Source organism: Excalfactoria chinensis, chromosome 2 (genome assembly GCF_039878825.1).
Source record: "Excalfactoria chinensis isolate bCotChi1 chromosome 2, bCotChi1.hap2, whole genome shotgun sequence".
Taxonomy (NCBI): Eukaryota; Metazoa; Chordata; class Aves; order Galliformes; family Phasianidae; genus Excalfactoria; species Excalfactoria chinensis.
This window is the reverse complement of record NC_092826.1, coordinates 61,865,994-61,888,271: the sequence shown is the minus strand read 5'-3', so window position 1 is coordinate 61,888,271 and position 22,278 is coordinate 61,865,994. Positions and strand designations below refer to the sequence as shown.

General features: G+C 40.9%; 1 protein-coding gene across 4 annotated transcripts in view; it reads right to left on the bottom strand.

The window, feature by feature from the left end:
* The window catches only part of EPB41L4B (erythrocyte membrane protein band 4.1 like 4B), a 164,887-nt gene that overhangs the window by 104,856 nt on the left and 37,753 nt on the right, over positions 1-22,278 (bottom strand). For all 4 annotated transcript variants that reach the window (XM_072327651.1, XM_072327649.1, XM_072327650.1 and 1 more), the window contains exon 2: positions 12,829-12,933. In XM_072327651.1, coding sequence (XP_072183752.1) covers positions 12,829-12,933 — 105 coding nt within the window. The remainder of the gene's footprint in view (positions 1-12,828; positions 12,934-22,278) is intronic.

Below are 22,278 nucleotides of genomic sequence, written 5' to 3'. Positions count from 1 at the left end.
AATTAACATAAAACAGCAGTCACTGGTTGGAATTCACAGGTTGAATTTTTAAGAAAGGATTCGTACTTTCTGTCAGACAGCCACAAAACAGAAGATAAATACCATTCACTTCCACATTGAAACAAAACGAAATCTTTATAAAAACAAAAACACCTGTTTATTAAAAGACTGGAAGCAGAGTCTTAGCACATTATCCTGTTAATCACACACTTCATCTAACTGAAGATGAAAACAGAAATATCTTAACACTTCTTCAGTGGTAGCAATCAATATTTTCTCAGAATCTAATTGTCATACAGGAAGGCAAAGATGTATTTGTGTCAAGATATAGCAGATAATCTGTAGTTACTGAAGCAGTCTGCATGAGGACCACGATGACTGCTAAAAGATGACTAGAAGGGGGAGTACCACAAGTTGACACAAACCCATCACACACCTGTGCTTTCCAAATTCCACTGGCTCCCCACTTGCTTCATAAAAGAATGAAAAGTCCTGGTCTTGATCTATACAGCCCTCAAAGGTGACCTGTAAAGGAAAAAAATTGGGTTTGACCCTTTTTGGCTGGCTTGCTTTGCTAGTTTAAAATGCACGAAGAACATCTTAAATAGACTGCTTTTCCTTACGCTTATTTATATACTTAACTCTCAGAAGCAGAAAGCTCATCCTCATTGGAAGTCTTATTTGCTGTGTAAAAGTATGCTTACATGCTTTCTTAAGCAGTTATTGAAGGAATAGCAGAGGAGAAGAAACCGAAACTGTTAAATGCTCATCTTCAGATAAGAAGGCATTCTGTATAAAAGCTGGCAATTTTAAACCAGAATTTAATTCTCCTTCCTAGTATCTTTCTGCTATCTGATTTCTTAGGCCCCTAAAACCTATTTGTCTGCCATTAGCCACGTGGCTTTCTAAAGCAGAGAAGATAAAATTCTAACGTACGAGAGGAAGGAACAATCCTCCTCCCTAACACAACAACAAAAAAAGGGGAGAAAAAAGACCAATGAAAACCCTACCCAATGAACCGCAGTTTGGGACCCTGTCTATACGTCATTAGCGTAAAAAAGTAACAAAAGAGAATTAACTTTTTTTCCTTTTCTTCTGAAGGTCAACTTTTAAATATCGTGGTGCTGACAGAAATGGACCAGGAGTAGAATTGCACAGAGAACCACAGACTACATGAGCACGTAGTTAGAAACATTGACTGCTCCAAAGAGTTTCAAGCTTTTTCTTTCATTTCAGTGAAAAGGTCATTACTTATAAATCCATATGAACTTATTTGACCCATCCTAGAAAGTTATGCTGCAATTGAAAATGTAGACACAGAGCAAAACAGTTTTCAAATAAATTGCTGAAGTACAACTTTCTGAATACAAGATTTAATGAACAGCATGGTCAATAGAGCTTAATATATTTACTAGTAACCTTAGTGATGTGGCTGAATGTACCTCTCAGCAGGGCTACTGATGAGTCCCAATCAGAGATGCTATGCGGGCAGTGTACAGTTTTAAAATTGGGGACCTCAAGTGGCTAAAGAAATTATTTTAACAAGGATTCTGTTAGACCAAAGCAGATTATTACAGCAGCCAGTACCCACAGTGGAGTAGGCTGGGTGTGCATGCAACATTGGGACTGACTGACAAGCAGATCTGCAGAAAAAGCCCTGTGGCTGTAAGGGGAAAAGGAACACATGGCGGTGCATGATGGAGAAGAGAAGCCCCTGGAAGAGAAGCCTAGCCCAGGCAGCACTAGAGACACTGAGTCAGCAGACTCAAAGCACTGCACGTGCTCCCCAGTGAGTACCAAGCCTACAGCACAAGACTTCTGAAATAAGGGGCTGATAGAATTCAGGGCACATGGTGGAAGGGTTGATAGAATCCAGGGCACATCGAGGAAATGGCTGCAAGTTTTACCAGGAGAGGTTTAGATTAGACATAAGAAAAAATTTTTCTCAGAGAGTGGTCAAGCACTGGAATGGCTGCCCAGGGAGGTGGTGGAGTCGCCAACCCTGGCAGTGTTCAAGAGGTGTCTGGATGAGGAGCTACGAGAAATGGTTTAGTGTCTTGTGGTAGCAATGGTAATGGGAGAACAGTTGGTCTAGATGATCTTGTAGGTCCCTTCCAACCTTGTGATTCTATGATACTATGAATGCAGGGTAGCTTTTCTTCATAGCAAAATGGCATAGAGGAATCATCCCCAGGAAAGGGGCCTTCAGCCCCCACAACCGTCCAGGTCTTACAGAAACAAACCCTCTCTGTAGCAGGCCCACTGGAAGATAAGCTTTTACTCCCTCTGACACTGAGCATACTAGGAAGAAAGAACGTCCTGAGCAATTGGATCTAATTAGGCTGGTTCTGAGCAGCTGCTTGGGCCAAATACATGCAAATGTCTTTCCCATCATCTTGGATCTCTGAGGGTCAGCTGTCTTGCCTCCACATATCCAACACCCACAACCATGTTGGAAGGTGGCCTCTATCCTATAACCGCCTGGACCTGTGTTTATGCAATCACCAGCATTGACTTGAACACTGATGTTAAACACCGTCTAACTAACAACTGCCTTGAGGCTGCACACATTCTAGTGGATCTCTTAAAAGGGAAAGAGCTTCTCCTTGGAAATCTGCCTGAAGGCTATTAGTCAGAAGCTACTAGTGATTCCTCCAACCAGACAGGAGAACTTTTCCACCAAGTGAGGAGCTGAGATTCCGCAAAAGTGGTGTGGCTTATTCTTGACTATAGAGAAGAGATCAAGGGGGGCCCTTGATACTGATCTTTCCCTAACACCCCTTTCAGGCTTTGAGGACTCCAGTGGCCCCCCAAAAGACTCCCTGTGTAGCCAGCAACACAGCCTAGGGGAGGCTGGGTCTTCTTTTCTCCTCTCTCCCTTGGGGCTCAGGGTACAAAGACATAGCACCTTCATACTCCTATGGCAGGGGCAAGCATAGAGGATAGTAAGGAAGGACTCATACAGCACTTGACCATAATCAGTGCCTTTACTGACAACCAGGAAACTTTGTGCAGGCTGGCCATGCCTCCCTTTCTCTCTTGTGGGATATTTGGAACCTCTGTCCCCTCTCAGCTCCTGTCAAGTGTATAGAACTACATCATATAGCAAGGAGCCATGACAGTGGAGAGGGATAAGGGGGAGGTGGTGGGCAATGGTGGATCTCTGAACCTCTGCAAATATTTTTACTACTATCTTGTGGCATAGGGAACCCAGGCATAGGATGAGGAGGGAGATGAAAGAAAGGGCAGAGGAGATGAGGTGGAGAGCAGTCCTTTTGCCCAGTGGACAGCCTTTTTTTCTGGCATGCCAAACAGCACAGAAGGGCCAACCTAAGTAAAGGGCTGTCAGCCTTTCCAACCATTTTCCTTCTTCCACAAAGGACATCTTCCAAGCCATCCAACACTGTTACCATCATCACAGTGGCCATCACAGAAGTTTTCTAATGCCAGAAGTTACCACTGTCCTATCCTTTGTTCTGGGCCCTAAAAAACACCCATGTGTCTGGCCTGCTACTCACTGAGATTCTGGCAATTGCCAGCCATTTCTGGAATGAAGAAAACCTGGAGCAACTCCTGCTCAGCTTTATACGGGAAAAGAGAAATAGCTCTTAGAACCAATGAGGCAGAAGGGGCCTGCAAAGAAGTAGAGGAGGAGGAAGAGTGTCTGTGCAGTGGCCTGCACAGTGCCCACTGTTGTAGAACACATGGAGGTGGATTCACCTCAAGATGAAGAACAGATGGAAGTAGATCCATCTCCAGGACAGTTGATCCAGAACAACATCATCATACCTGAGCTCCCTGTAGTGCAGTCACCGCAACATTAAAGGTCCAGGTGCCCAGCACCATGCCACCTGCACAGCCTCCACACAAATTAGCTGAGAGGCCATCCATTGACATCTAGAAGGTTTGTCTGCAGGTTAGCCTCCTCTCCCATCTCTGCCCCCTCTTGAGATGTCTCCTCTCTTCTGCATGTATTCCCAAGGAAGCTGGTAAAGGTGGACTTGGCATCCTTTTGGTTGCTGCACTGGGGTGACAAGAGGCCCCCTTAGAGAGCCATCACAGGCCTTGGGTTCTGGAGGCCAGGGTGGACTGAAGAAGGATACATGGCAGATGCTGGCAGATGAAGATAGACCCTCCATGGTGGTGCACAAAGAACAACAGCGGGTCAGTCAAAGAAGTAGGAGAGCATTGCTTCTTTGAAGACGCAGAAGACTTCAAGCCTGCCAGGAACAAGTGCTGAAGTGCACCATTGAAGTCCATTCAGATGCTTCATTAGGAGATCTTCCCAAGACAGGACAATGAATAGCAATAATAATAAATGCATATCAGTAAAAGTTTTCCTCTCTTTTTTGGCACTTTTATAACTATATCTAGACTTCTTCATCCCCTTCTTGTCTCCCCAGTACAGGAAAGATCCTGATCTATATAGTGTGGGCCCCACACTGGGCATTCAAGACAGTGGTACATGGCATACAATGGTGGATGGGAAGGCAGATGATAGAGGGAACTCCCTTGGTTTGCAATGAGGAGCGAAGGCTACAGCTGCCTACTGGGAAAGTGTAGAGAAGGAGACTAGGTCTTCTTGGGGATGTTCCTTGGCAGAAGGACAATCAGCACCAGGCCCACATTTGCAAATGGATACATCACAGCGAGTTAAAGGTTTTCCCTAACAAGGGTGATTATACAGAAAAGTTGTCCAGAGAGGCTATGGAATCGCTGTCGTCAGAGGTTTCTGAAACATGGCTACATGTTCCTATATGCCACCTTTTCCTACACACTATCATATGGCAGGATCATTGCACATGGTTCCTAGACTTCCCCTATAATGAGGAGAGCATTATAGCAGATGGTTTGTTTTTGAATCCTCTTTATTTTCCTGTGCTGGATATGGGCCAAATGCTTGTCTTTTTCTAGTGCTCAGGAGACTTCGCTGAGTATCACAACCTCCCCAAGATGACAGCAGCCCTTACAATGAATTCTACCAAATCCCTTAGTACCCTTCAATACATCCCTTTTTCACTGCTTGAACTTGTGCATGCCTGGTTGACCTATGCTTTCCATAACTGTATCTTCCACTCTTAAAGGCAATGTTTCATAGCAGACACTCTGCTAGTAAGCTTGACAGTGGGAGAGTTGGGGGAACACCTGAGAGCTGAAAATAGAGAGAGAGCACTATTCTGCAGTTAACAGGCCTAGCTTCCTCCTCCTGGTATCCTCTGCCACCTGATATGTACTGTTTCAGTACAAATACGGTCTTTATTCCTACTGCAAAAGACATCTAAGAGTGGAAGGAGAGTTATTTGTGTCTCATTGTATTACAGTTCTCCATTTCAGTGAATACAGCTAAAGTACAAAAAAAATTCACTAAGAGTTATTTCACCACAAGATCTTCTACTGGTATGGGAAAACAATTGAAGATTTTTCTACTGTTTAACAATTACTGAAACTGTCCTTATTAAACCGTCCCTACCTCTTCCTAACATTCCCAGTTTGTTTGGTAAACTGATGAACTGGCAGGGGGGATGTTTCTCTAAAGGAGTTTTTTTTTGTTTGTTTACTTGTTTCTGTTTTAAACTTAAATACTTGCAAGGTTCCATAAATGACAAAGGCATGCAAGACTTTTCTGTGCTATTATGTTCTCCATGGAAAAATCTTGGATTGAAAGAAAGTTTTTGAGAGGAATTAGCAATGGTCCAATGAGTAAAGATTATGATACTGGATGAAAACAATCTGCCATCTTTCTGGACCATGAATACCACAAACAGAGGAAACTTTCCTCTGAATTAAAAAACAAAAATGGTGCAACAGCTGCTGTTATTAATAATGCTACAGAGGTAGGATAAGCTAAGAACATATTTAAATACAAGGTATGTTTGGAAGGATGCCTGTGATGTAAGAAAAATTCTTGCAGATTGCCAGAACATTTTCCATCTTTCTCAATGCAAGCTCCTAAAAACATTCCCACAGAGAGGATGACTCTTGTATAGTTAATTCAAACTTGCTGCCATTTGTGTAGCTTTTTTCCTCTTAGTTCAAGTCTATGAAGTCCTTAGAAATAGTCCATAGTACCTTGGGAATCTACAATACCAGTCTGAAAAAGCGCTGTACTATATCATTGTCAGAAAAAACTCACAAATCTAATGATTATGTTTATCTCAAAGGCAATACAGATGTCTACATTTCATGCCTGGCTAGAGCAGAAAAAATGTGAGTAGATTACTTCCTGTTCCAGGAGTCCTGTTTTCTAAGCACAGCATGTTGAGGCTCAGATGCAGAGCGAGCATTTTCCCAGGGCTTTTCTGAAGTCAGAAGGCATTTTCCTGGCCACAGAAATACAGGATGAGAACACATTTAGGTGTTGAAGGTGACTGTGGTTGAGCAGAACATATGTGGTAACTTTTAGTTCAAATGAACTGCCATATCAGTTAGACTAAGCTACAGACTAACCTGTAATCCTCTAATATGAAAAGGCTGCCATAGAGACCTTGCATACGCCTATTTCAAAACACATTTAGGGTCAACACTGAGTATGCATTACTTGAGGATTTTTTTTTTTTTTTTTTAAATGTACTGAAGCTAAACAAAAATAATCTCATGTGAATTCCAAAACCTGCCATGGTAATGTTTTAATTATCACAGTGAATAATGAGGCTGAAAGAACTAAAAAAGAAAAATCCCAAGGACAGCATTATTTATGGAATGTTGGAATTCAATATAACCAAGCAGTGGCATTCATGAAAACCTAGCGTATCCTAGTCTGAGTCCGTACAGAACCATCTCAGAAGTATCCTGATACATGACATGGTTTATCTGCAATCCAAATAAACTAAACATGAATAATGGAGAGTCACAGGAGCATCCTTCAAGACCATTATCCTATCCTAATTCATACACACATGAGAATTAATCTGCCTTAGCCCAAGCAAGATTTTGCCTTGCAGACTTGAAGTGACATATGTCAAGAATGTCGATTGATAATCACTATCACACAAAACAATTGCATGTGCAAGATTTCTCCTCTTGATGGTGAAATTTTGTATGCTAGAAATAAAAAAAGAACCCCAAAGTTATATAAATACATTGTCCAGCATAGCACAGCTGTCATTAGATTTATTAGAAAAATGAAGAATACTAACATCACACCAGATCAATTCCAACAATAAAAACAAAATCACCTTCAATTTTGAAGCCTGTCCCCAAACACTTCTTGCACCCTATAAAAATAAACAAACAATTCGTAACAAACAGGCAACAAGCCTGACTAAATCTGAGAGAAAGCAAAGGAAGCCACTTCAGCTTCTGTTGCAATCATACACAAGCAAAAACAGCAAAATCTATTCTGTCCTCAACAGACTGAACACTTGACTTCTACACACCTAATGAGAGGTGGAGAAGCATCGCTAATAGGCAGTCATGGCCGCCTGTCCTGCATGGCTGCTTCTCAAGTCTGTACTAGGGCAGTGATCTCCAGCCCTATTGAAAATAGTGAAAGCTGCTGGAAAAGTAAACATTGGAATTCTTAAGGTTTCAGAATCTGTCATAAAATGTTCACAGGCTGCAGTGTGGGCTTGGGCAGCTGCAGCTAGTAGTAGTTATTTGTTAGATGTTCAGCATTTCTATAAAGTCAGCCAAGCTGCCTTTGAACAGTTACTGAGCTGGCATTCATATCACCACCACTATAAGTTGTCAACGCATTGAGCATACATGAGATTGTAACCTGCACAGCTCTTGGGACTCTCCAGTTGTGCTTTATATTTGTTACTCTGGGCTGCAATCCATCTGCATGGCTTGCCACAACCACAATCCTAAAGAGCTCATAGTCCAAAGAAATAAGAGATTCAGGGAGGGGACGAAGTGTCACAGATTAATTGGATAGTTTATTTAAGGAATCTTATTTAAGGGGAAACGAGATGTTTCTGCCAGAAGCAGAAAAAGACATCTTTCTCATTACTAAAGCATTTACCAGCCCCTTTCTCTTGATATCAATGTATCAAATGGTAAGGCCTTTCCCTATTTTCTTTTTCTGCTTAGCAAGTGCTCAGTTACAGTATTACAGTACATAAAGGAAGAAGACTCCCAGATAACACAATATGAGGTTAATTGACTAGTTTGAGACATTCTTTTTTCCACATCCCTCACACAATTAAGAAAAAGTAATAGTAGCACTATCAAAAGTGAGCAGTTGGATAAAAACTCCCGATTTGAATGACAATAAACCCTTAAAAGAAAATTCAGATATAGCAGGGCTCTGAGTCAATCAGTACTGCAACATCCATGAAACTAGCTTATAGTGTGTAAAGAAAGGCATTAGGATATTACTTTTTGTTGTCCAGATTGCTTTACACTGCAGTGTTGGAAAACCATAATACTGACCCTTTCAGAAAACTAGGGCACCTTCCATACAGGTGAAGATCTCAATGTCCAGGTCAGTAAGATCCCAATATATTGCTGATGGTTAAGACTACATAGTTCTTGCTGTTTCACATTCCTTCTATTTTCTTATTTGGAATACTACAAAAACCATTCTTCTCTGTTTTCTCCCACTGTCTTCTCAGTTTTCATTGTAAATAAAACCCTATTTAGGAGCTGGTCAATATTAAGAAGTCAGACAAAAACTCAGCTTATCAGGACAGTTTACTAACAGTCCCGCCTCTCATCTCTTCAGGGAACTCTGGCCCTCATCATAGTCACCAGCACCTGAAGTCTTGTCATCCACTTCATAAATCCAGTGCTTCCCAATGTTCCTGATGCATTCATTGCACATGCACATACACTCAGTGTGGCGCAGCTGTCTGCAGAGTGCAATATAAGTATCAAACTGTGAAAGGCTATGCCACAGGGCCCTTCTTTAAGGATGAGGAGCCTTTGAGACATTAGAGATAGCATAGAAGAGTTAGATGCTCACAGAAACTTTTCTATTTTTATTAAAAAAAAAATAGAAAAAGTACTAATGTTTTTATTTCCATGCATTCCCAACTAATGTTTCACACCTGAAAGATTATAGCAGCTCATTTGGAAATAACAAACAAAAAGCAAATATGTATCAATTATTATTATTATTTTTTTTCCTTCTCAATTACTCTAGAAACATTCTCATAAACAGAAACAATCATGGAGTAAACCAAAAGGAAATTTCATACTAATCAACAATGTCAATCTTTTCGTTTGGAATTCCTGTAAAACAAGGGAGACTGTGGGGTCACTGGTCTTTTGCTACCACAGGACAGACAACTAAGGACAAAGAATGCCACCACAGAAGGAAAGATCTGTATCCTGCTAGAATCTTAGCATATGTTACAGCACATAAGCAGTAGTAAACCACACAGCTTTTTTCTTAAGATAATCTGGAGCTGGAGATAAAGAAAGAACCAAAATGAGTGATCATTACCTACTAGCAATTTAAAACAAATTCAGGCACACCAAATAACCACAGAATGCTTCACACAGACCAGCTCCTACCAAGAAAAACCACCACCACCACCAAACAAACAAACTAAAAAACCCCGCCCCAAACCAGCAAACAAATGAACAAAAACACTACTTCTACATGGCAACTCGACTTGTGGAGTGTAGTCTCAAAAGATTTCACTATTGCAATTTCCAGCCTTGACGAAAGCTTTCAAGTCTTCCTGCTTTGCTATAACACACACACACCACAGTAAAAGTAACCAAAACCACCAAACATTCCATTTCCTCTAAACCATTTCAGAGACTTCCTGCATTTGAGTGAGACTCATCAACAATCCCAAGCACCGCTTCCCTGTATAAGTGCTGTTACAATTAGTTGAACAAGAAAGACAGAGATTTCCTTCCCTCACTTTTCCATTCTCTTCTCTCCCTTCCACAAACAGGAGCAACAGAAAAGTGTACAGTGAGGTGGGATTGAAAACTGACTGGCGAGTCCTGGAGGGTGGTGATTATTTGTTTCATGAAGTCTAGTTGGAGGCCAGTAACTACTACTGCACCCTTCAAGGTCCAGCACTGTTCAACATCTTTACAACAATTTGCTGAAAGAGAACAAATGAGTGAGAGTGCCACTGTCACAGCCTCCATGTTGTAGGATGTCCAATCTTCCCTCTGTACATCTTGCCTACAGTATGCATATGTGACATTATAGTCTGATGTCCAGAACGAGTGAGTACTCCAGTGACAAACTGCATACTAAATATTAGAAAAACTTCACTTAAGTTTAAAGTATATATATATATATATACACACACACACACACACACATATATATATGTAAATAGAATTTGTTATTTTCTTCCCTCAGTCCAATGGATCATCGTGCACAGTCCCTGTGCAACTCAATTTGGAGATCACTGTCCTAGAGGATCTTGGGCACAGCAAGCCACACATTTCTGATCACTAGAACAGATGCAGAATACTGAGGGTCAAGAGTTTTGATACTGAGTTTGGTAGGAATGAGTTGGTTCAAAGATATCATAATACAATCATAGTAAATGCATTTTTATTCTTCACTACAAGCTATAAACTCTAAATAAGTCAAGGCAGTGGATATTATCAGACAATACATCTATATCATGCTTTTAAATCTTCTCACGAATAAAGACTTTTCACTATATGGCCTTGGAACACAGAAGCAATTGCCACTGCTCAAAGACTATTTCGTATTTTCTGATTTATAATAGTGGCTTAAAGATGTTTGGCTCTTAAGAATACGTAATAAAAGGCAGAGAATTAGAGCCTCAAGAAGTTTACACAACTTCAATCTCTCAGTCCTGCAATTGCCACTGTGTGGCAGGGCTGGCACTATGCACAGGGAGGCTCTGCATTAATTACTATGCAAATGAAGTGAGCAGGTCATAAGTTCAAAATAGACCATGAAAGGCATAGAATCTCCTTGCACAATGATAAGGGATGATAAAACCTTATGTCTTGAATCCCTTTAAGTTCTACTCTCTGTTCAGCTTCAGCCAGGCAGCCCCAAAACAAATGAGAGCTTTTGGCCTTGCACCTGTGGAGGTGAAGAAGTTGGCCTTAACACCCACCCTGATCCAGAAAACTATAACCCTACTACTAAAGCCTTCCAAACAGCATTTTTCATGCTCTCCAAAAGCTGTTCATACCTCTTGTCCCTCTATAATTACATATATCCTGAATTACTTTCACACTTATGCCTCCATCCGTACAACTGAAGAAGGGAGTAGCATACAAAGCAAGGTCTAAAACACAAGAACAAAGACACATTTTGCTCTGAACACCAGGGATACAGCTATTTATGGAAATCAGATTTGCTCACATTTCTGCTTCATCCTCCTTTCCGCTCATGATGATGAAAAATCTTCCCTTTTGCTAATATTCAAGACCATAAGCATTCTCCAGTTCCTAAATCAAGCCTCCAGGTTCTGGTCTGCCCTCTTTCTTGCCAGGAAAGGATATTCAGCTACCCCTTTCTCCTTTTCTTCTTCTGCAAAGTTACTGAACTCCTTGTTACTATTCTCAGCTACAAAGTTCTCAATTCAGAGCTTTAACAATCAATTGCAATAACATTCTTTTTGCTTATAATGTGTAGACACTGCTCTTTTAGCTGCATCCTAATGATCATCTCCATCATAAAAAGGTATATGTTTCATGCAATATATGTTAGGTTTTTTTTTTCCATCTAACTATCGACATATTCACTTGCTTTTTCTTCCCAAAAAACATAGATCCCCTTTCTCAGTAGCATTACAATATTTGGACAGATTTGCTATTTGTAACTCAAAGCCATTGGTTAACACACACAGATCACAAAACTGTTGGTAAAACACTGATCTGATCTAATCACATTGACTCAAGTTAGAGAATAAAGCTAAGAATTGTGAGATGACTACAGTTTTTCACAAGACATCACTATTTCTGCAAGATGATTCAATTATATTGTTCTAACATCACAGAATATGTTTTGTTTTTTTTTTTTCTCTTGCGTTATAGAAAAAAATATTTACATAACAATCAGATAATTTAAAAGCACACTCTTGTTTTCCAACTATGTATACTCCCTATTCGCAACTCAGGTTGTAATCATACACAGTAACTCCACACGTGAGGTGAGAAAAGAAAAAACAATTATAGCAATACAGTTTAACAACAAGGTTTAAGCTCTTTAACCATCCCTCTCTCCATTATAAATACTGTACTTTCCATTCTGCCTATTCTCCCTCTCCTCCCTTTACCTGTAGATGCTGGAGGTCAATAGATATGGAAGAGAAGGAAAATTATTCTCTCCTATTGCAAATGAACCTTGTACATGGGAACTGTTGAGCTATGGTCTGAACCACTGATTGATCACCTGGGGAAAGAACCAGGTCAGCCTTGGGAGCACAGGTGAAGGCAATGGGAGCCTGGCTGCACTTCTCTTAGACCCCATTTAAAGAGTGACTGCCACTGGGGGAGGATCTCTTATGGAGTTTTTCCCCATGAGCCTAGGACTTCAGAGACAAGTGAACATTCTTTTCCTGGTCGCCCCTTTTACTATTTCACTCTTGTATCACCTTTCCACAGATAATCTTTCTGACTGTAACACCTTGCTTGTGAGAAATTTAACCCATTTTTAATACCACGAGACTATTAACCACAGCACATTTTCTTTTACCTGGAATTATTGCTTATTCATAGTTAGCACACGCAAGTCACGTGCATGCCACAAAATGACATGCCTTATTTTGAAGATTTAAATTTATTTGCTGGAACCAAACTTGATACCAGTTGTTTCAGCAGTATAGCCCTTACCACCTACACATGAATGTGAAATAGCACTAATAACACATTAATAGGCAACACAAACTACCATAGAACATAGATTTTAACTGAAGCTATACTTACTGTAACCTGGGAAGCATCCATGAATTGTAAGCCAAAGTAATCAGTTTCCACAAGGTCCAAATGATACACAATCTGGTCAAATAACTCCTGTCCCTTTGCATGTTTCTGGAACAGAATAAAGAAAAAAAAAAAAAGGTGTTTATTGTTTGTTTTGGTTTTGTATCTGTATGTATGGGGGGATATTGTGTATGGGCTTGAGTTGTTTTTGTTTTTCTGGTTCAATTATGGGGAGAAGAGTTGTACATGAGGAAATAGTGTCTCACTATGTGTTCTAAAGAATTATATTAAAGTTTTAACATTTCATTTTCTGAAAGATTTTCTTCAAGAATACAAGCGACACACTCCATCTGCATCTATTCCAACAGCATCAGACTTCTTTCTCAGAGAAAACCTTCAGTGTTCACAGTTACTCAAAGCATAGGAAAGAAATGAAAGACTTATGTCCTGTAAGCATTCCAAGTCACAGAGCCAACACTTTAAATGTCCAAGATGCCAAATTCCACAGCAAATGCTTGCTTAACACACTGCCTGAAATCTGCCTGCTGTTATCACATATCAACTGCAGTTGCACAGCATCACACAACACTACTTAAGCCACAAAATACATTCTGGACAGCTTGAATACTTAAAGAGCACCATGAGGAAAATTAATGGTATTTGATAAGAATCCTTCAATAAAGTTACTAATTGCAATCACATTTACAACCTTCAAATGGAGCCAAGTAAGTAGCTCTGATTCCCATTTGGCACAACACTTGGAACACGCAGGCGTAGAAATTAAACTAACTCAAATCACAGGCTATGAGCACTGGTAGGAAAGTCAGCCGACCTTAAAGCTGGGCTGCAACTTGCCCGCATAGTTGTTCAGAGGTTAAACCAAGAATATAAGCACCCAATGTTTCAGCAGGGAGCTTACAGGTGGGTAGGAGGAAGAGAGAAACAAACCAATTTTTCTGCAAACCATTTCGTTACTCAGAATATCTGATGCTACCATAAATTTCAAGAAGACAGAAGCTACAGCTGCAGTTCATACAGGAATGGTAAGGTGCACAGGTCTGAACAAAGTTCTCTGCCTGCTATCCTATAACTTTGAGGAATATTTTTTCTTAAATTTTAATGCCCTAGTTTATTCAGCATTCCCACTTCACCCAAATACTAACAGAATTCACTGATTTCAGCTGAACGAGAGCTAAATAACTTGCAGTTCAAATTGGCTTACTGTACAGTACCAGCATTAATCATAATGTGAACTCCTGTCCAGTCATCCAAACTGTCTAAAATCTACAACTAATTGCAGAAACGGCATTAGGAGTGCCATTAAAATAAGCTTCATAAAAACTCAGGCAAGTGTTGAACCATCAGATGATCCTGCTTTGTTATTTTAGAGTGGGGGAGCAATAGGTCAAAATCAGACATCAAAATAGCAATAGGTCAAAAGCAGATGAGAACATCTTAAATCAGTACATTACCAAAAAGTCACAGATTTCTTGTGTCCAATTACAGCTATAAACCTAAACAAAAATTAGCAAAAAAATGTATCCAGAACATGTTTTCTCACAGATAGTAAATTCACTGTTCAGTCAAAAAAAAGCCAAGCCAAAACACAAATGAATTAAAAATGATTCTGCTCCAATGAGGGACAAGAAAACCTGCCAAAGCAATAAAAAAGGCAAGAAACAAGGAGCCCAGAGAACCAGGAAATACTGATTTGATGCCCTATGATTATTCCTGGCTGCTTGTTTTATGACTTTAACTACCTACATGTTTATCTTCAAATGTCACACACTCAATAGAAACCAGAGAGTGCACACTCCACCTTCTGTACCCAAGGCATAGTTAATGTTCAACATATGTCACCACATGGAGAACAGCTTTCCTCAGCACAGCTAGACTATAAAATGAAGTACCACATGCAAGAACTGCTCCAAAAGTAATGTCTCCTATGTTCTTATTTTGCCCAGCAACATCAGAGGCAGATGTTGATGATATAGCAGTAGAGGTTGAACTTTCCCAACAATATTCCATTAAATTTTGTTGCCACGCAACAGATGGCAGCAGAGGGGCAGTCTGACAAAATGGCATCTGACATGGAGGCGTGTATGAAGCAAAGATGTTTCCACTGACATTCACTGATGCTTGCTGAACATTTAATGAGATCAACCAGTGGATATGAATACAGTGAGGTGGTAGGTGGTGTGCATTTCAGCAGCAGTGACAGTGGCAGTAGGTCACCTTCACTGGTGTGGATTTTTGAGTGTAGCATGCAGGCTCTTGCTCAGCTCTAGCAAAAAGGTGTAGCTGTTGGTGGCCACTATTGAAAAAATAATGTTTTGTAGCTGAGAAATTATCAAATAGCATTATGGGACTCTTTGCATCCAATCAAGTTTCCATGAAAATCAATAGGAAGCATTACTTTTGGAGCAATCCACATACATAGTTTACAGGAGGTTATAACATTTAAATTGTCACTAAATGGGATTTCTCAGTAGTTCATACCACACAGATAACAAGGCCACTGCAGCCACCAAACTGCTGACAAAGAAAAGAAACAGGCTTGGAGATGTTACACTCAGGAACAATAAAGGTAACTCCTCTGCTAACAGTAAAGGATGACCTGCTCTCCTTCCTTCTGCCTTCCACACTGACTTATAACCAGTTAGACTGCAGGCTGATAAATTGGTACCTATGAAATGAATCAAATGGATGGCAGAGGCAAAATAGAAAGGGTTTTCCTCGGGACTTGCATAAGCCAACATGTATAAAAGCACTGAGCCTTTTTTTTTCCTCCCTTCCTTCTACATAACAGAAGCTAAAAAATAAAACAAAACACCTCACCAAACAAATGCTATCTCAATCAAAACATGGTACCAAGAATACAGAATCGACGTCAAACAAACTTTTCACTGAAGATACGATCAGCTGGAATTCAACAAATCACACTTTCTCTACAGAGCTCCAATTTGTGAATATTTTTTGAAAATATATGTTAAAAAAACCACTTAGGCTAAGAATATTTTATAGCCCTACTTTGCTACATAAATGGTTCAGAACTGTCAGAAGATCTGCATAGCCTACATCTCAAAAAAGGAATAAGTGGCTCAAAAACAATATACACAGACAGTTCCTTACAGTTATTACTTTGTTGTTATGAATACTACTTTAATTTGGAAAAAAAACTATGTTATTAATGAAAATTGCAAAAACATTTATTTATTTTTACAGCTAACTCACTGCCAGTGTCTGCTGGAGCATTCCTTGGATCCCAAAAGAACCTGTGCAAGCACCATCAAACCTCAGAGACAAACACCGGGGTCTTTCAAATGTCAAGCTTACAAGCCAAATTAAAACCACAGAACAAGGTAAAACTGAACTACCACAGTGCAGTCACTTGCATCCCCTTTTACCTCTTTGTCCTTGAGGAAGCACAGAGATTGAACTGTACTTCCAGTTGGGAAGCTCCATAATGGAGAGCACTACTGAGAGCAAAAAAGAGGGGGAAGGGGAAATAGTTTCTGGCATCAGCCAGCCAGGTGAGCCATTCACACCTGAAAGTTGCTTCTGGAAGCCCAACTCAAATAACCTTCCCCTCATATTTTCCTTGGGATTATGAATCACAGTATCAAAGAAAATTCTTATGTTTAATGAAAACTTTATGCTGGGTCCTCTTGCAAGGACTCACATTGGCACACAGGGGCAGCTGCACAGCCTACAGTTAAAGCAAGCCTAAACTCTTAGTTGTCAAAGCCTCCCAGTTTCAGGGAATGTAAGGGAATTCTTGTCAGCTAAAACCTGACAAAACAAAGATAAACTTTTCCAACCAGAATTCTTCCAGACTTGACATGTGAATAAGTAAGAAATTTTAACATGCTTTTGGTAGGCAAGAAGGAAAGGGTAAATTCATCAGCCAGGGACATTTTGCATCAACTGGTTTAGTCCAAAAATGCTGTTCATTGTTGATTTTAGCTATGCGAGAATTGTTTGAAGGTTTCTGCCAGAAGGCATAAAAAGGGGATAAAGAAGCCAGAAAAATTCCCCAGTCTATTACAGATGTGTTGCAAGAATGCCACTGATCAGGTCTCACAGAGCACAGACAGCAAAGTTGGAAAGCTGAAGTGCTCTGAAAAGGATCAAATAGTAGTATGTTGAAACCAAGTATAGTGCATTACACGTGTACTAACTGACTGAATGAGAGAACTGTTGAGTCACACTGGAGAGTTCAGACTGCAGCATTACTGAAAAACTCAAATCATTCTCACCATCGTAGCACAAGTGAGTGCTTCTGGGAGGTGCTATGGCAGTGGGTCCTGAGATGAAAAGGGAGGAGGACAAAACTAAAGGATGATGCTATTTTCAGTTTGTTCCAGGGAAGAGTTTCCAGCAGAAAACCCACAAACAGGTTGCGGATGTCCCATCCCTGGAAGCACTCAAGGCCAGGCTGGATGGGGCTTTGAGGAATCTGGTCTACAGGGAAGTGTCCCTGCCCATAGCATGGGGTTGGAACCTCCTGGGATCCTAAAGGTCCCTTCCCCACAGACCACTCTAAGATTCTATGGTTCCAATCTAAGTATTAACAGACTTCAGAAATAGCTAAAGTGGTGCTTGGGAAAACAACATGTCAAATGGGGCAAAAGTACAAGAGACAGCTTGCATGCTAAGAAAAAAAAAAATATATATATATATATAAATACCTGGAAAGTAAATAAACCTCTTCAAAGATAAAAGCCAAAGACCGTTAACTGTAATCTCTGTCAAACTGAACAGCAAGCAGTAGCAGAAGGGAATATGTAGGGCAGATTTAGCCTTTTGCTACAGAAAGCACAGTATTATGTACTCTGCAATGCATCAAATATTTTTGAAGAGTGGTCTGCTACAAGCTCAGGGTCACAAATACCAGGTTTTAGCTTCTGGTACGTTAGTAAAGGAGTATTTGTAACTAGCAATTCCCTGCTCTGCAAGCATTAAACGGCTCTGGAGAAATCAACACCTCTCCTTGGCATCTAAGGAGCTAGAACAGCTCCTTATGTTCTGCTTACTACTCTTACACGTGATTTGTTAACAATTCATTTTTCAAGCTGATTATAATGCTTAACAGTAGGAATTTGCTTTGTCTTCTAAAAGTCACTGGCAGTGCTGTTTCCCAGTATTTTTAACATGTTATAGGCAAAACGTGCATGAAGCCAGTTAGGTTTCTTACTAACCTTGCACTGGATCACACCACAAGAAGGACATGGAGCTACTGGATCGGGTCCAGAGGAGAGCCACAAAGATAAGCATGAGGCTGGAGCACCTCCCATACATGGACAGACTGAGAGAGCTGGGGCTGTTCAGCCTAGAGAAAAGAAGGCTCTGGGTGGACCCTATAGCGACCTGCCAGTACCTGAAGGGGGCCTACAGAAAAGCTGGGGAGGGACTTCTTATAAGGGCAGGTAGTGACAAGACAAGGGAAATGGCATTAAATCGGCAGAGGGTAGATTTAGACAAGTTATTAGGAAGAAATTCTTTACTGTGAGGGTGGTGAGACACTGGAACAGGTTGCCCAGTGAGGCTGTGGATGCCCCCTCCCTGGAAGCACTGAAGGCCAGGCTGGATGAGGTTTTGAGCAACCTGGTCCAAGAGGGAGGCGTCCTTGCCTATAGCAGAGGGGTTGGCACTAGGTGATCTTAAATGTTCCTTCCAACCCAAACCGTTCCGTGATTCAATGCTCATTACCTCTCCTTTAATTTGCTCTCTTCTTGATAGTCAAGCCCTCAGTTTTCCCAGGCACCACCCTCTGCACTCTTTCAGCTCGGTCACTTGGGGGCATGTGACAACAGTCAAGATACCGTTTCGATTGTGACTCCTGCGGGCATGTCAGAGCTAGCTTTCAAATAAAAAGAGCCACACATCATGCAGCAAAACTGCTGTGGTATCTTACAGCTGCAGCCAAGTAGACATTTGAGGCCACAGCTGGACTTAGAAAAGCTGCACTAAACACCAGCACACTATGCCACCAAGGCTGCTGCAAGTAGCAATGTCAGACTAACACCTTTACAAGCTTCAGTTTCTGACTGCCATCCAGAGATGGCATGCTCTGCAAAGGGCATGCTGCTATCTGCAAATTAGCCATGACCTTGGTATCAGCCCTACTGTTCTCCCAAGGGTTTTATTTGAACAGATTCATAAAAAATATACCAACGTCTTTATTTTATAGTTTCTGGTTGGCCTTGAATGATTCCAGAAAGGGGGTATCCACAGGCTCACTGGGCAACCTGTTCCAGTGTCTCACCACCCTCACAGCAAAGAATTTGCTCCTAGTTCTATTTGTCAATGACCCCCCCAAAAAAAGCTGCTTATGAACAACCAATCAACAAACACCAAGCAAGCCATTTCCTTTAGGTTATCAGGAAGGGACCTCAACTAAAGAGACAGCACACTACCACTGAAGAGCATTCACCCTGCTAGATTAGCATGTAACAGTGCAAGTAGGCTGAGTTTCTATGGCAAAGATGCCTATTCAAACTCTCAGACAGATGCTAAGAAAAAAATCCCTAGCACTGGGCACAGTAAACCTCACTACTGTCGCATTCCAGTGTTCCTCAGCAGCACTCAAACACACATCTCTGCACAAGTTATTGGTGAGAAGAATTGGTGTTCAACCCCTGCTAAAGATGATGGAAATATAGATTAACAACCACAATATACAAATGGCAGCTCTGTTCTTTTTAAACAGGCCAGCAAAGCTTTAAGGTAGGAAGGATGTGGAAGTGCCATAAAGGAGAGGCTGAACAATAATTAGATAAACTCACATGACTGATATTTAACAAGATATCAGAAAAAGCTAAATGGCGCTGGACTTCTGGTCATAGCAAGACACTTTTGACAATGTTAAAATGGCATAGGCAGACAGAAGAGATTCGATCAAAGCTTTTAACCTGCTGTGTAATTGCAAATCGACCATAAAGTTTTAAAAAAAAAACAAACCAAAAAAACAGTGAAAAACAAACCCAGCAAACTCAAAACACAAAGATGGGGAAAAAACAAAAAACAAAAAACAAAAAACAAAAAACACTCTTTTCCAACCTCACAATAGGAATAAGGAAAGGATTTTGAATTATTCATAAAGAACAAACTCGATTAGATGAATCAGAGATTGGAATGTCAGCACAGCACTGGAGTGAATCCACAGAAAAAAGACAGCAGAGGAGAAATTACCTTATGCACATAACAGTCACGAGAGAGCCCAAAGCCATGCCAAGTAACTTGCTGGAAAGATGTCACACAGCAACACTTGAAACATAATACAGATTCAAGAAGGTCAGGCAAGGTCTGAAAGCCAATGATAGGGTTTCCCTTCCCTTTGCCAGATCACATATCCCTGCTTTCCTTTAATTTGATTTTCCAGTTCTCAAACACATCCCACCTCTTCCCTAAGTGGGCAAGTACGACAGCATGTAGGTCAGCTTTATTAAATAGCCTGCCTGATGCTGTATTTTTTTTTCTCTGAAAGCTGTGTTTGTTTCCAAAACACGCATTTTCACCATCTGGGTTTTAAAGCATAGCCATTGAAAAACTTGTTATAGCACACCTATGGCCTTAGAAGTCCATTTTTGCTGGTGAGAAGGAACATCAAACTCATATCTTGAGACCTTATCTGGAAAGAAGAACTTCACCATTTGCTCAGCTTTCCCAAGGGAAAATTGTGCATTGGGTGTAGGTGACAAAGGTTTTGGTAGTCAGCCCACCACAGGGACAGCCTGTGTGGGGAGAGGTTAGGGGCTGTCCTATGCTAGACACAGTTGGTTTGAGCTGTCCCTGGAATGGACTCACTGCAAACCACAACTGAGCCCATCAACCACATGCATGCTTCCTCTGGGAAAATGTATTTAAGGAAGAGCAGAACACACCAGGTGTGGAGTGTAAGAGGAGGGAGAAACAGCAGAGGGAACACCAGTGTCAAAGGAGCAAATTATCCATCCACTGGAGCAAATATCCTGTGGCCCACGGAGGGCCTGTGCTGGAACAGCTGGGTATTCCTGAGGGACTGCAGCGTGTGGATAGGATGCATGTTGGAGCAGTGTGTAGAGGAAAGATTGGCAAAGAGGTTTTTGTACTGACCCCAAGCTCCCATCTCCATCAGATGAGTGACTGACTGACTGGCTGGCTAGGTGCTCACACTCGGGACAGTCTTAAGCCACCAGACATAGAAAACCCTCATACAGGGCAGTTTTACATTTCTGTGCAGTCAGAGGTCATCTGAAGGGCATGCAGTCTGAAGAGCCTTAACTCTCTCCAAAAATCACATGACTAGCAAGCAGATATCGTAAGTGCAATTACCATTGGCAACCCCAATATCTGCACTGACTTTTTTTTTTAATTGGACTTGGGTGAAGGTGAGAATTTCTGTTCATTGTCCCTATCACCTACCTATACGCACTACAGGCAACACATACCTCTTCAAAGAGAAAAGCACTGTCAACACTTTAAGTGGGATCCTCAGGCAATAGCTAAAACGTACAAGAGGCCATACAACAAAAAAAGTAAAGCTGACTTCATGTTCTAGAAGTGACTACAGACTCCTGCTGGCCAGACTCTATCACTGCTATCTCAGATACAGGTAGGTTTCCTCATCACATTTCTACACTGGGGGGCACAATAAGAATGATTACTTGCTGAGAAAGAGATTTTCACCCCTATACTGCCAGCTCCCTCTCCTGACCCACTTGAAATACTACAGACACATAGGGCTGAAGAAAACACCTGCAGGAAGACCAAGTAACCAGAAAGCAGAAAACAGAAACTGATGCTGAGAGTTTCTTAAATACATTTTGCTACTTGTGATACAGTTCTCCATTCTGGATCTCTGGAAGAAAAATGTGATTAAAGCTAAGCAACAGGTGTTCAAATGGCAGCCCTTTCTAAGAGAAAATAGCATTAAACACAGTGTTACACTTCTCTTGTGTGAATTGCTTTTCACACTCCTGCACAGGTCATGATGGTACACAGGAGCTGTTTTGATGAAGCTAGCTAAGATTCTAGATAATGACTTTAAACTGCATTTGAGAAGTAACACAACACCAATGTAAGCTAAGTTGACCTAGAAGAGAACAAGGACGAAGAGGCAATGGCTACCAGAAGAGATGAATCTCCGCTTTCTTATGCTAATAGCAGTACCAAAGTTTCAAAGATATCTTTTCTTTCTTCTACATCAGCCTTTGAATGTTCTATTAATAAAAGTGGTTTTTAACAAGATGCAATTGTACAAACAGTATTTTCCACACAGATGCATTTCCTGGCTTAATTCTTTCAGGCTTTGTTTCGAAGTAGGACATTTAAAACAGTTTACTTTTAAGGCTTTACAGGACAGGTAACCTTTATCTGGCATAGAGATAGCTGAGATCACCAGCTTCCAATTCTTAGCCAACAGGTTTGTCAGGAGAGCCAGGCACCTTGTTCTGTCCTAAGGAAGTGAAT